At 40.7% G+C, this 12,779-nt stretch overlaps 1 protein-coding gene across 1 annotated transcript in view; it reads right to left on the bottom strand.

Moving 5' to 3' along the window:
* Positions 1–205: 205 nt before the first annotated feature.
* The window catches only part of MARCHF4 (membrane associated ring-CH-type finger 4), a 537,832-nt gene continuing 525,258 nt past the window's right edge, over positions 206–12,779 (bottom strand). Inside the window, exon 4 of the mRNA XM_086958464.1 lies at positions 206–2,752. Within this exon, the coding sequence (XP_086814590.1) occupies positions 2,388–2,752 (365 nt within the window). The 3' untranslated portion in view covers positions 206–2,387. The remainder of the gene's footprint in view (positions 2,753–12,779) is intronic.

The raw sequence follows: 12,779 nt of genomic DNA, 5'->3' as shown, positions 1-12,779 counted from the left end.
CAACAATATTACCTGAATTATTCATCATGAACACACTTTTCTAGTGAACTGGGTGAGAAGTATTATTTACATTCTGCATCTGTTAATGTTCCCCAATTCATGTGTCTATTTTTCATCCTAGTGTAGAACTCTTTAATGTCCTCCAGGACAAAAAAACTGTGTAAACCTTTGTTATGTAGAAAAGATTTTATTGTTATCCGTTCTGTTCAAAGACAACAATGGCTTCTCCCTCATGTTTCACTTTTTTATCTTTCATTGTAAAGCACTCTGGTATCTCCAAGTTACACAGCGCAACAGAAAACCCCAAAATAAAATAAATAAGACAACCTTAAGATAGGGTGATCGGAAGACCTTGCACACATGGATGTAACTAGCCCACCGGTACAAAGTCAAACATCCAGCAATCAATGCTATATCAGTGTTCCAATGAGAAAGGGCAAATGGATGCAATTTTCAAGTTTGGTAATGTGGCCAACATTTGTGGGCAAAAGGTCTGCCATTTTATATATTTAACTTATATAACTGGAGAATCCAAAATGGACTGTGACATCTGGGTGAGAAGAGAACTACAACAAAAGTTGATTTCCAGGGATAATAATGTTGTAAATATCCTTACTTATTACAAACTTCTGTTGGGTGGGAGCTAAAGATATCCACCTTGCTGGGAGAATTATGAATGATTTGCAATATTCAGTCTTTGCCGTTGCTGAATCTTAAATTGGTGGTCCTGTAGGCAATTACTTTTAGAAGACATCAAAGAGAAGGCCACAAATTGCACAAATTGATGTTAGGAAGCGAATCAAAAGATCATCAATTAAGCTCGAGTCCTACCACCATTTTCAGCAACTCTCTGGTGTCCATAGTTTAGATGTTATTCTAGTATGAATGATTATTGAAGTATGGCAGCCACCTTCACTAGTAAGAAGATTAATTGTTTGTCTCTTAGAGTTGGTACTTCCCTTGTCATCTAGTTTTTGATCTTACCTTACTCTTACCTACAGGATCACCAATTTGAAAGCCAATAACAGCGCTAGAATAATTAATGCATGCTTGGCGTGCGTATCTTGTATGCTGCATTATGAAGACCATGCCGCACAGAAGAAAGTATTTTATGAGGAAGCATTTTTTTCTATTTACTGCCATCCTCTTTAGTCTTCTACCTTTGCAAACTACCACCAGGTGTAGGGCACTGCTGAGTGTTTCTGACGCTGTCTGATTCTTTGTTGGGCGAGGAGAGTTGTACCTCTTGCGCCCTGCTAGGCCAAAAGCCTGTGTGCGTATATACTCAGAAGTCACTATTTCGTCATTCCATCACACACTGATTTAAATTTGTTTGCAGCTCCCTTTACAGATTTGCATGGGTTTTGAGGAGTTCAATATTGTATATATGTTTCTTTATTTTAGGGCGGGTCAGTTTTAACAAGTAATGTGTACAATCAGTTAATTCAATTAACTTTTATGGTATTCTTGACATTTCCAAATTGAACTTTATGATGGTTAGTGATGCCGTCTGCACTTCTCCATGATTTCATAACCAATGTATATACATTTGAATGTATATTTTTTTTCACTATCCCAAGCATTTTGTATTGTGCATCTCTGTGGATTTAACTGGTAGTGTGGATATTTATGGACTCTGCCAATAAAGGTTTGTAGTAAGTAAGGTTATACATAATTTTAAAAACTTACATTTCAATAAGTTGTTTCTGGTGTTGCCATTTGTTTCAGCCAGAGTTTCCCATTTCCTAATAATCAAATACAAGCTACATTTAATTTCCCTTTGTAGTGTGGTTGGGTACTTTAAGGGCAACCTTTGAATGAAATTACTGATTTGTTTTTCAGTTTCATGGGAGAGCTGGGGCATGTCTCCTTCACTTCTTTCTTCATACATCCAAAGCCTAAAAGCATTGTAGCTTTCTGTTGTGCAAACATCAGAATCCAGGACCGACCAGGCCAGGACCAGTCCAGAAACAAAACACCCACTCCTAACACCCTACCTGGAGGCATAGTTACAACATCATTAAAAAGAAAACAAACCAGAGGTACAAATAGTATGTGCTTTCATTCATCTTGTGCTGAGCTCACTCCTGTGACTGATTTGCAGGAATGGCAATACCTTTTGGTATCAAAGCTAACTCAGTCAAAGGCCAACTGGCCACTGCAACCTGCCACCCCAAACCTACACAAAGGCCGGCTCCATTCCGTATTGCACTTTTTTAGGGTGTACTGGTTGCTAAGCAGCTGCTTTCCAGTATAATATGTGTGAATCTCTCCCCTGTCCACTGGCTTCCTCCTCTAGGAACAGTCAAGCCAGGGAAGCCTTGTGGAGCGATCAGAAGAGGCACACAGTGCCTTGATTTTCCCGCAGTCCTTCAGATATGGCCTCCTCACACTGTAGTCACTCTCATCACCAGCTCCCTGTTGCTGTTGGATTGGCTTCTGTGTTCATGATGCCTCAGGTGACTGAGGAGGTGCAAGATGGTGTATGCACAGTGGTGGTCAGAGATGGTCCCTGTCGCGGGGGCTGTGCCGTGGGAGCTACTGTCGGCAGGCGTGAGCTGACTGGCCATGTCGCCCGGCGAGGGCGAGTGGATAGTTTGAGAGGAGGTCTGCTGGTTTGTCTTGCAAGTCCCCATTTTTTGGTCTTCCACATCCTTGGTTTTGTTGTAGTTCAGCACTTTCCACTGCTGGTTGACGGCCTGCCATCGCTTAAAGATCCGGTATACTGAAGGCCCCTCGTGGATAATTAGACCTATGCAGGAAGAGACGAGAAAAAAGATTTGAATTCACTCAGCACACATCACCCGCTTTACACAGTTTAGAAAATGGCTACACAGAAAAAAATAGGTATTTATGGTTAAATCTGCAGTGTGCTGGATTTAGTGTTGTAGGATACGAGCAGTATTCAAGACAAAACTTGAAGGATCATTGTCATGAACAAGATGCGTTCCATCCCACTGAGGAAAGTGATACGTGCACAAAGAAATGCCTTAGATGGCACCAACTACCTTTTTTGTGCTTTGTGATAAGGTCCATGGGCTCTGGACCTCTCTGTTTACACTTTTAAAAGAAGACACTGTTACACTTCCTTGTTGACAGCACAGCCTGAAACCCATCACCCCAGGGAACAAACTTTTATCCCATTTTTAGTGAGAAAGAGAAATTCTCACTCAGAGGCGGAGGTCACTTGTGAGGTACAAACACAAAAGATGTAAACAAAAGTTACATCCAGTAGCACCATAATAACCTACTTCGAATCTGATGCACAGGGGAGACTACTCTGGCTGAGTAAGAGACAACCAACCACCAGGTCCAGGAACACCAATACACATATGACTCTACAAAGATCTCCCAAGTTCTAACAGAATTTACCTACACAAAAACCTAGACAAAACACTTGTAAATACTCAACGTACTCCCACTAATTCCACATAACAGTGACATGTGAGTTTCAATCACATTAAATTGACTGATTATCATGAAGACTCAAACAATATGGAGAGCCAGAGAGTAAAATTAATAAAGGAGGAAAAGTCAATAAATGGCAGACTCATGTTTTACTTCATACCTCACAGAATCTGCCCATAAAATCATGTCCCAGTGGTACCTGATGCAGCAACGCCTCCATAGGATCTGTACCCAGTCAGTGCTGGAGATGCTGCGCCGAGGTGGCCTACTTTATGAATATGTGTTAAGAATGTTTATGCGGCCAAACATTTTGAAAGCAGGTTCAGGTACATTTTAAATGGGTTCTGGAATTTCTATCACCAGAGAACCCAAGTCTGGTTTTGTTGTTGGCTAAGTCACTTCTTCCGGAGGGTATGAATAAGGCCAATGGGGCAGGATGCTGGGCGCAGTCAAGATGTTGATTGTCCTCAACGGAAAATTGAAGATTACATCTGGGTGAGAGATCAACCTCGACCGACTTTGGCGAGTGACTGAGATGGGGAAACAGTTGCATAATCTCATGGACATTGTGCCCAAGTGTGGGAAAATATGGAATTCATCGCTTACTTATAGGAGGTCGGAACATTCTTGCTTTGCAGCAGCAGCCTACCTAAAGGCTCTTCAACTTTTTTAGTGTCCTGTGTATAAAGGTGGAAAATGGAATAGCATGAACTCAGTGTAAGTGTCCTAGTGTCAGCTCCATGTGTGGGGCATCTGAAAACTAATTCAATTCTACATGTCTGATTGCCATTTCAACAATAGACCTGTGATTCGCTCAGAAGAAGAAAGAAGGGTGAGGGAGTTGGGGTTTTAGAGTGAGGGAGTTTGGGTTGTAGGGTTAGGGATTTGGGGTAGTTGCGTGAAGGAGTTGGGGATGTAGGGTGAGGGAGTTGGGGTTGTAGGGTGGAGGAGTTGGGGTTGTAGGGTTAGGGAGTTGGGGTTGTAGGGTTAGGGTTTTCGGGTTGTAGGGTTAGGGAGTTGGGGTAGTAGGGTGAAGGAGTTGGGGATGTAGGGTGAGGGAGTTGGGGTTATTCTTTATTGTGAACATCACAGAGATAGCATAGTTATAGCTCAGTAATTTCCATAAAAGCTTTAATAGTCAGAATCTTTAAAATAATTATAAACAGTTCACTGAAAACAAGTCACATGTGACAAACAAAATGCAGAAACACTAGGCATCCCGGGCAGGTCTCTTCCTTTCTATTTCTTGGCTTTTATAAGGCTTCCTCTAATAGAAATTAGCATAGGCACAGAGAAAGAACATGCCAAATCTGAGACAGAACGAAGAGGGTGAGCTAAGCAAAGCTACGGCTTGGATGGATGTTGAATGCCTGGCGCTGGCTCGGCCCTTCTTCCATGACGACACCATATAATGCAGTTGTTATGAGACCAAATAACAGTTGAAATGCAGAAGATCATTGTCATATTATTCAAAAATTTGTTTTTCTATTTCAAAGTGCATTTTTCCACACACAATAGTTGTGCTCGATGACATCATTGATAACCTCACTGATGGTCTGAAATTACATTTATGACAACATTATGCATGTCTAAGGAGCAAGTAATAGTTTCTTAAGTTAACTATAACTGGTGTATTTCAGTTTGTTTGTTTAAAATGTTATGTTTACACTGACATATTCACCTAACTTTAACAACATGTTAACCTTTGTTTTTCTGTGTATTTCTAAGTTTGTTTTAATATAAAATAAAAGATTACCATACTGAAGTATAACATCACTTTACTCATTGTATTTTTCAATAAATATCTCAATATATATGTTAGAAATTGGGGTCTCTAATTGGCAGATGTATGCACCATGTGCAAGTAGGGACCACCACTCTAGTCAAGGTAAGTCAGATCGGACACACACTATGAGATAACCTGTGCTCACCCTCTGGTAGCTTGGCAGGTTTACCTAAAGAAGAAATGTGCAAAGTATTTGTGCAACAAACACACACATATATATATATATATATATACACACATAGTAACACAATGAAAACATCACAAAAAAATACTATTTCAGACAAATAGACAGTAATTTTTATAAATAATACCAAAATAACAAAAATCCAAAAAGTGGAAGTTGAGATGCAAAATTTCTAGTGCTTAGAAGCATTAAGTGCCAATGGGGGTATCTGGTTGCCCTACATTGGGCAAAGTCAACAGTAAAAGCCGACTGCGATGGAGCGCAGGCTAGGGACAAGAGCCACAAACAAACACATTAATTTCAATAAAGTAAAACGCGACTAAGTTCAGAAACATACAATTAGAAATACATAAACACTTGAAAGAAAATTTGAAATATAAATACACAAATACAACCACAATAGATATTTGGGGGCGTGACTCCTATCATATCTGGAAAAGCCAACACTAAATTACATGTATCAAATATCCCAGAGACGATTATATCAACACAAACCAGCCCAAGTAGGCACATGTATCACTGCGGGGCACAAAACCCAGAGTAACAAGGGAAACATAAACCAAATGCATAATCAGTTACAGGTAGTATATATCGTCAAAGTTAATTATATCATCATAATCCCGCTTAAGTGGGCAAATGAGCTACTAAGGGTTATAAAACGCAGAGGAATAAAGGACTGATAAACCAGAAGTATATTCAATAAAATAAGACATATGTGTGGTAGGTCAAATCGTATCATAAGGAGAGCAACCCTACTAAGTTAGGCGTAAACAGGAACATAACAGAAACCCTTCCCTGTAGACAGACCTCAACCTACATGAACTTCCAATTTCTCATCTTTATTAAGTCCTAAGGGATGTTTCCCCTGTAAATCAAGGCTGTACCTAGATTTCAGTAGCCTTAACTGTCTGGTTCTGTTCCCCCTTTATATTCTTAGATGTTCTATCCATTCCAAAAAGCATCAATTTAGCTACATCCTGCTTATGCATGGCGAAAAAATATCTTGCTATGGTATAGATTGCATCTAAATTCCTGATTACCCTTTGATGCTCCAAAATACCTTTCCTGATAGGAAAAGTGCTGCTCCCCACATACATCAAATCACCGGGACATTTTAAAACATAGCCACAGTAATCCGATGAGCAAGTAAGAAACTGCTTAATAACTCTTTTGTGACCCATGGATGACCTAAATTCACTGGTGATTGAAATATGCTTACATGCTTTGAAGTGTCACATCTGAAGAAGCCCTTCGAATTTGCAAAACAACTCTCTCTCTAGAATTTCTTGCATAATAGCAGTGGCTCAGAATTCTCCATTCAAGGGTCACAAAAGAGTTATTAAACAGTTTCTTAAGCACTGAAAGGATTACACGAGCAGCTGCATATCTTACCTGTTTGAATAAGGCACTTGAAATCCTTTGAAGTTGGAATCAGCGTACCTCTTCAAAGAGGAGTGTTGGTTGGATGTATAGGCAGGAGCCTTTGTTTTTGTGCCCACCATGCTGAAGCTGCTCTGTGAGGGTGTGGGGCACCTTAAAACGGAGGATGCTCAGCTGTGGGAGCCAGTCAGGCCCCCCAGATAGGAAAATGGGAGGAGGATTTAGACTGGTGCATGTTTAGAGAAAGATCGGTGTATGTAGCAAGGGGGAGGCCCGGGAAGTGGGGGAAAATTAGGGGCGCCTGGAATGCCTACAGAGGAGATATTTGTGTTCCCCTAGCTGTACAGGAAGGTAATGTGGTGTTGGAGTCGAACTGATCCCTATCAGAATCTGGGAATACGTATTATGCAACTGGAAGTGGTATCATCGGCTGTTAAGAGATTCAGTGTCACCCGATGCATTTGTATTCATTTTTTGTTGTGTGTTAATAAAAAGAATTTAAAAAAAAGGAGGATGCTTGTTTTCGTGTCTATCTGAGTGTATATATATATATATATACATATACTAGCAGCCCGTCCCGACGTTGTCTGGGTATGAAATAGAATGTGTGCAATGTGTGTAATAGGCAAGGGAAATTTATTTTAAAATCTCGCAGTAGACAACATTTTTAGCATGAAGTGTCACAATAGTTAGGCATGTGTGTGCAGATACTGTGTGTACCTCGGAGTAAGAAGGAATTAGCAGATGTCTCTAGTGTGTATGTACTCCACTTCCGTAGGTAAGCGTGTGTGAAAGTGCATTCAGTTGTAAATTTTGTGTCCCCGCAGGCACGCTGAATCGCGTCATCCCCCGGTTGAGGCCCGGCTTCAGTTTTGTTTGATGTTGTGCTTGTGGTGTAAAGTCGTTGATGCAGAGAGTTGAGTGGGTGACAGCGCGCGCTGGAGACGCTGCGCTTGTGGGAAAGTGTAGTCAGTTCAAAGTTTAGTGTCCCAGCAGGCGCGCTTAGTCGCGTCATCCGCCGCCTGAGCCAGGCTCCAGCCCTGGTTAATGTTGTGCGCCTGGTGTCAATTCGTCTATGCAGAGAGTTGAGTGTGTGACAGCGCGCATGAGACGCTGCAGTAGTGTCCCCGCTGGCACGGTCCTTTATGCAGAGAGTTGACTGGCTGACAGCACGCAGGATACTGTGCAGTTATTGTTACCGAAGGCACGATCAGTCGAGTCTGCCCCTGACGAAGCCCCGGCAAGTGCCGCGTCCATTGGCCACGCCACTTGCTCCCGCGCAATTGCCGCACCCATTGGCCTTGGCCACGCCCCCGGCCCAACTCACACATTTGTTTTCCACACGCCCTCAAGGCACTTTTTTGGGGGGGATGTGCTGCGCGATTGTTGCCGTTTGTCGCGCCCATTGGCCACACCCCTTGGTGCCGCGCTATTGCAATTGCTGTGCCCATTGGCCTTGTTCACGCTCCCAGCACACGCCCCCCAGCACAACGCACACATTTAAGGAACGCTTTTTTTTGTTGTTGTGCCGCGCCCCTTCCACTCCCACGCCCACAAGGGACTACTTTGCCGGTAAGGTTCTTTTACGTTTCTAATGCATATGGTGGGCAGCTGTATAGCCTATGTCCATCTGCTGCAACTGTCCTTTCCAATGCTTTATTGGGTGTTGTGATTGGTGCTGTGGTTCCTGAGATTACCCGCCTCAAAGGTTTGGGCTCTCTCTTTATTATATTAGTATATATATATATATATACATATATATATATATATTCACTGAAAAAACATAGGTTTCAGACATGTTATAGTTAGGAATTAGCATTTAAAAAACCTTAGAAATTCACAAAAGAAAACCATAGGTTTCAGGGGTGTTATAGTTAGCAGGACATTTCACTCGTACAACATCATAGAAATTTCTCTGTTATAGTTAGTTCTACTAACTATAACTCGCGCGCCCGCAAACCACTGCTGATGATGTCACATATTACATCATTCATAACATGGTCAGTGACATCACTGATGACATCTCAAATGACATCACTGTTGACATCATCCAGTGAATGTGGTTTGGTTCGATATTTAAATATGTATTATATATATAGCAATCTGCATTGAAGAATGAGTGGATGTATAAGTGTCTGGATGGAGGATTCAGTAGCAGTGTCTAAGTGACTAATTTAAAGTGTCTCACTAAATATATGGGATAGTGATTAAACTGTGTGAATATCTGTTTCACTGTATTTCTTATGCAAACTACTACATAAGTCGGTTACTAGCTATGTGAAAGTCTGTATTAGTATTAATTAGGTATGTGAGTATCTGTATGGGATAGTGAATGTGTGGTTGGGTGGGAGGTGTTTGACTGTCTAAAGATGTGTAAAAAGTTGATTTAGTAGGTATATGAGGTTAAGAATGCACGTGGAAACACTTGTTTTCAAGTGAGTGAATCTCTTTATGGGTGTGGTGATGAGTGAATATATATTTCTCAATGGTACATGTCCAACACAGTAGAAATATAAAAGGCAGTGTATGTGACAGTTTTTGTTTATAAATAAGTATACTTAAGACTCAGTGATTGTATGAGTGACTGTATCGAAAACTGTATACTTGTAATAGTGATTTTATAACACACTAGGCATGAGTTACTATCTATATGAATAAATAAAGTGGTGTTTGTATAAGTGTGTAGCTTAGTAAATGTAAGTATGATCAATTGTTTGCATAAGTGAGTAGGATGACTGGATAAGTGAATAGGATGTGTGCTTGTGTGTAATGTCGATGTAGGTGTATAAGTATATTTAATAGTATTCTATTGATCTTTGTTAGCATATATGAGTGAATCTATAGGTAAATGTTTAGATGTATGTGTAGATGTAGGAATCACTGAGTGGGTTTTTAGAAACTTGTATTGGTGTGTCAATGGTTTCAAATATGGTACTCCATATTTTATAATGAGTGTTGAAAAGTTATACTAGTGCATAATGAGGTGTATAAGATTGTCACATGGATGATGCCATCAGTGATTTAATTTAAGATGTCATCAGTGATGCCATCAGTGATGTCACTGACCATGTCATGAATGATGTAATATGTGACATCATCAGCAGTGGATTGCGGGCGCGCAAGTTATAGTTAGTAGAACTAACTATAACGGAGGAATTTCAATGGTTTTGTACGAGTGAAATGTCCTGCTAACTATAACACCCCTGAAACCTATGTTTTTTTTCAGTGAATTTCTAAGGTTTTTTAAATGCTAATCCCTAACTATAACATGTCTGAAACCTATGGTTTTTTCAGTGAATTTCAAAAGTTTTTTAAATGCTAATTCCTAACTATTATATGTGTGAAACCTATGGTTTTTTTTCAGTGAATTACGGAGGTTTTGTAAATGACAATTTTTAAATGTATTAATTGTTATATTTATTTTTTTGATACTGATTTACTACATTTTTAAAATTATTTATTTTTAAATATTTTGTTATTTAAATTACATTGTAATTACATTATGCATTACATTACAAAATATACTTTCTCAGAATTAATTACTTTGCAAATAGGCAATAGACTTTTAAGTACAGTAGTTACAGTTGTTGCAATGGGCACCACAATTTCAGACACAAAGCAACATTGAGGTCAATGTGAATTTCTAGTTAAATGCAATTAATTACTTAATGGATTACTTTCCTAACCACAGGACTGGATCCTAGATTCAGTCCTGGGACATCTCCTGTAAACAGTTGAGTAAAAGCGTTTTGGTTACAGTAGTGATTTTTAAGGAATATAATTGTATTTTAAAAGATGACGCTTAAAAACTTTTTCACATAGAATCACCAACGTTATCCTCTGGGAGGAAATTCACTTAGCAAGTAAGTAGTATTATTATTACTTTTTCTTACTCAGTGGTGGATCCTTGATCCAGCACGGGTGCATCTCCTGTAAACAGTAGAAAGAATGCGTTTAATTCATACAGGCAATTTTTAAGGAATATTTTTAGTTTGTGAAAATAGACACTTTGACACTTTTCTAGTGAAAACCAGACAATTGATTCCAATGAAAGAAAATACAAGTTACTGGTAAGTACGGTTAGAATTACTTTTCAGGATCAGTGCTGGGCTAAAAGTTGCAGTACTGGGTTCTCTCCTGATAACAGGTGAGTAAATCGGAATTCGTTGTTCGGATGATTTTAGGTGAATATTTTAAAGTTCCAAAACTTCACACTGCAGAAGAATTTCCAAGTGAAACCAGACAATGTTATGTTATGTTATGTTAATAACCATTTGTAGAGCGCGCTTACACCCTTAGGTTTTATGGCGCTGGTGCAGAAAGACATAACCGGTCCCTAAACGTATGCTTGCTCAAATAACCACGTCTTCAGAGACTTCCTGAAGACCAGAAGATTGTCACAGTTCCTAAGTGTTAAGGGAATAGAGTTCCAGAAGGTAGCGGTTAGGTAGGAGAAGCAGCTTCCACCTTGCTTATTTCTTTTAAACAATGGGATAGTCACCAGATGAAGATGGGCAGAGCGTAGCTTGCGCTGGGGTTTATAGTTGTTGATCATATTTCTCACAAATTTAGGGCCATTTCTGTGCAATGCCTTAAAAGCAATGCAGGCCGTCTTAAAGGCAACCCTTTGGGCCATCGGTAACCAGTGTAGTTTTGACATACCTGATCTGGCTGACTGCCATTTGGGTTTTAGCCTATGGAAGGAATTTCACTTCGCACATAAGTAGTGTTAGCATTACTTTTTCCTACTCAGTGGTAGATCTTGGATCCAGCACTGGTGCATCTCCTGTAAACAGTTGAAAGAATGCCTTAAAGTCATACGGGCGATTTTTTAGGAATATTTGTAGTTTGTGAAAATAGACACTTAGACACTTTTCTGATGAAAACCAGACAATGGATACCTATGGAAGGAAATTCAAGTTAGTGGTAAGTCCGGTTAGAAGTACTTTTCAGGGTCAGTGCTGGGCTAAAAGATGCAGCACTGGGTTCTCTCCTGATAACACGTGAGTAAATCGGAATTCATTGTTCGGATGATTTTAGGTGAATATTTAAAAGTTCCAACACTCCACACTTAGAAGAATTTCCAAGTGAAACCTGTCAATGTTAGCCTACGGAAGGAAATTCAAGTTACTGGTAAATACGGTTAGAATTACTTTTCAGGATCAGTACTGGGCTCAAAGATGCAGCACTGATAACAGGTGAGTAAATTGGAATTTGTAGTACATCCAGTAAGCACCACAGAGCTGCGTAGCAGAGAGATGTAAAAAGGGGTAAAAAGGGACACGGCCTGCACCACCTCTCTGCAACGCAGCGCAATGGCGCTTCCTGCTTACTTGGCCCCCATGGTCCCTCAGGTTTGAAGTGGAATTTTTCCCTCAACTTAAAACGCCCCACAGGGCGTGTTTGCACACATCACGTCAGGCCCCGTCCCCTTCCTTCACCACTGTGTAAACGCGCCATGTGGCCTTTCTTAGTTGAGAAATTAAGTCCCCTTCAATCCTAAGGGTCCCTAGAGTCAAACTATCCCAATAGGTACCTCCAGTAAGTGCCACAGATCTGCGTTGCAGAGAGGTGTAAAAAGAGGCGTGGCCTCTGAACACCTGTCTGCAACGCAGCTCCCTGGCGCATACTGGAGATACCTGTTGGGCTATTTGGCCCTCAGGGACCCTCAGTATTGAAAGAGAATTAATTCCCCAACTTAAAAAGAGCCACAGGCGTGTTTACACAGTGGTGAAGGAAGGGGGCGTGGCCTGAGTTGATATGTCTGCAAACACTCCCTGTGGCGCGTTTTAAGTTAGAGAATTAATTCCTCCTCAAACCTGTGGGTCCCTGGGGGCCAACTAGCGCACCAGGTACCTCCAGTATGCTCCAGGAGGCTGCGTTGCAGAAAGGTATTCAGAGGCCACGCCATTTTCACAACACTCTGCAACGCAGCTCCATGGCGCTTACTGGAGATACCTGGTGTGCTAGTTGGCCCCCAGGGACCCTCAGGATTGACAAGGAATTAATTCCCCAACTTAA

Source organism: Lissotriton vulgaris, chromosome 2_1 (genome assembly GCF_964263255.1).
Source record: "Lissotriton vulgaris chromosome 2_1, aLisVul1.2, whole genome shotgun sequence".
Classification (NCBI taxonomy): Eukaryota; Metazoa; Chordata; class Amphibia; order Caudata; family Salamandridae; genus Lissotriton; species Lissotriton vulgaris.
The sequence above is the reverse complement of the archived record's forward strand: the minus strand, read 5'-3'. Positions and strand labels throughout refer to the sequence as shown.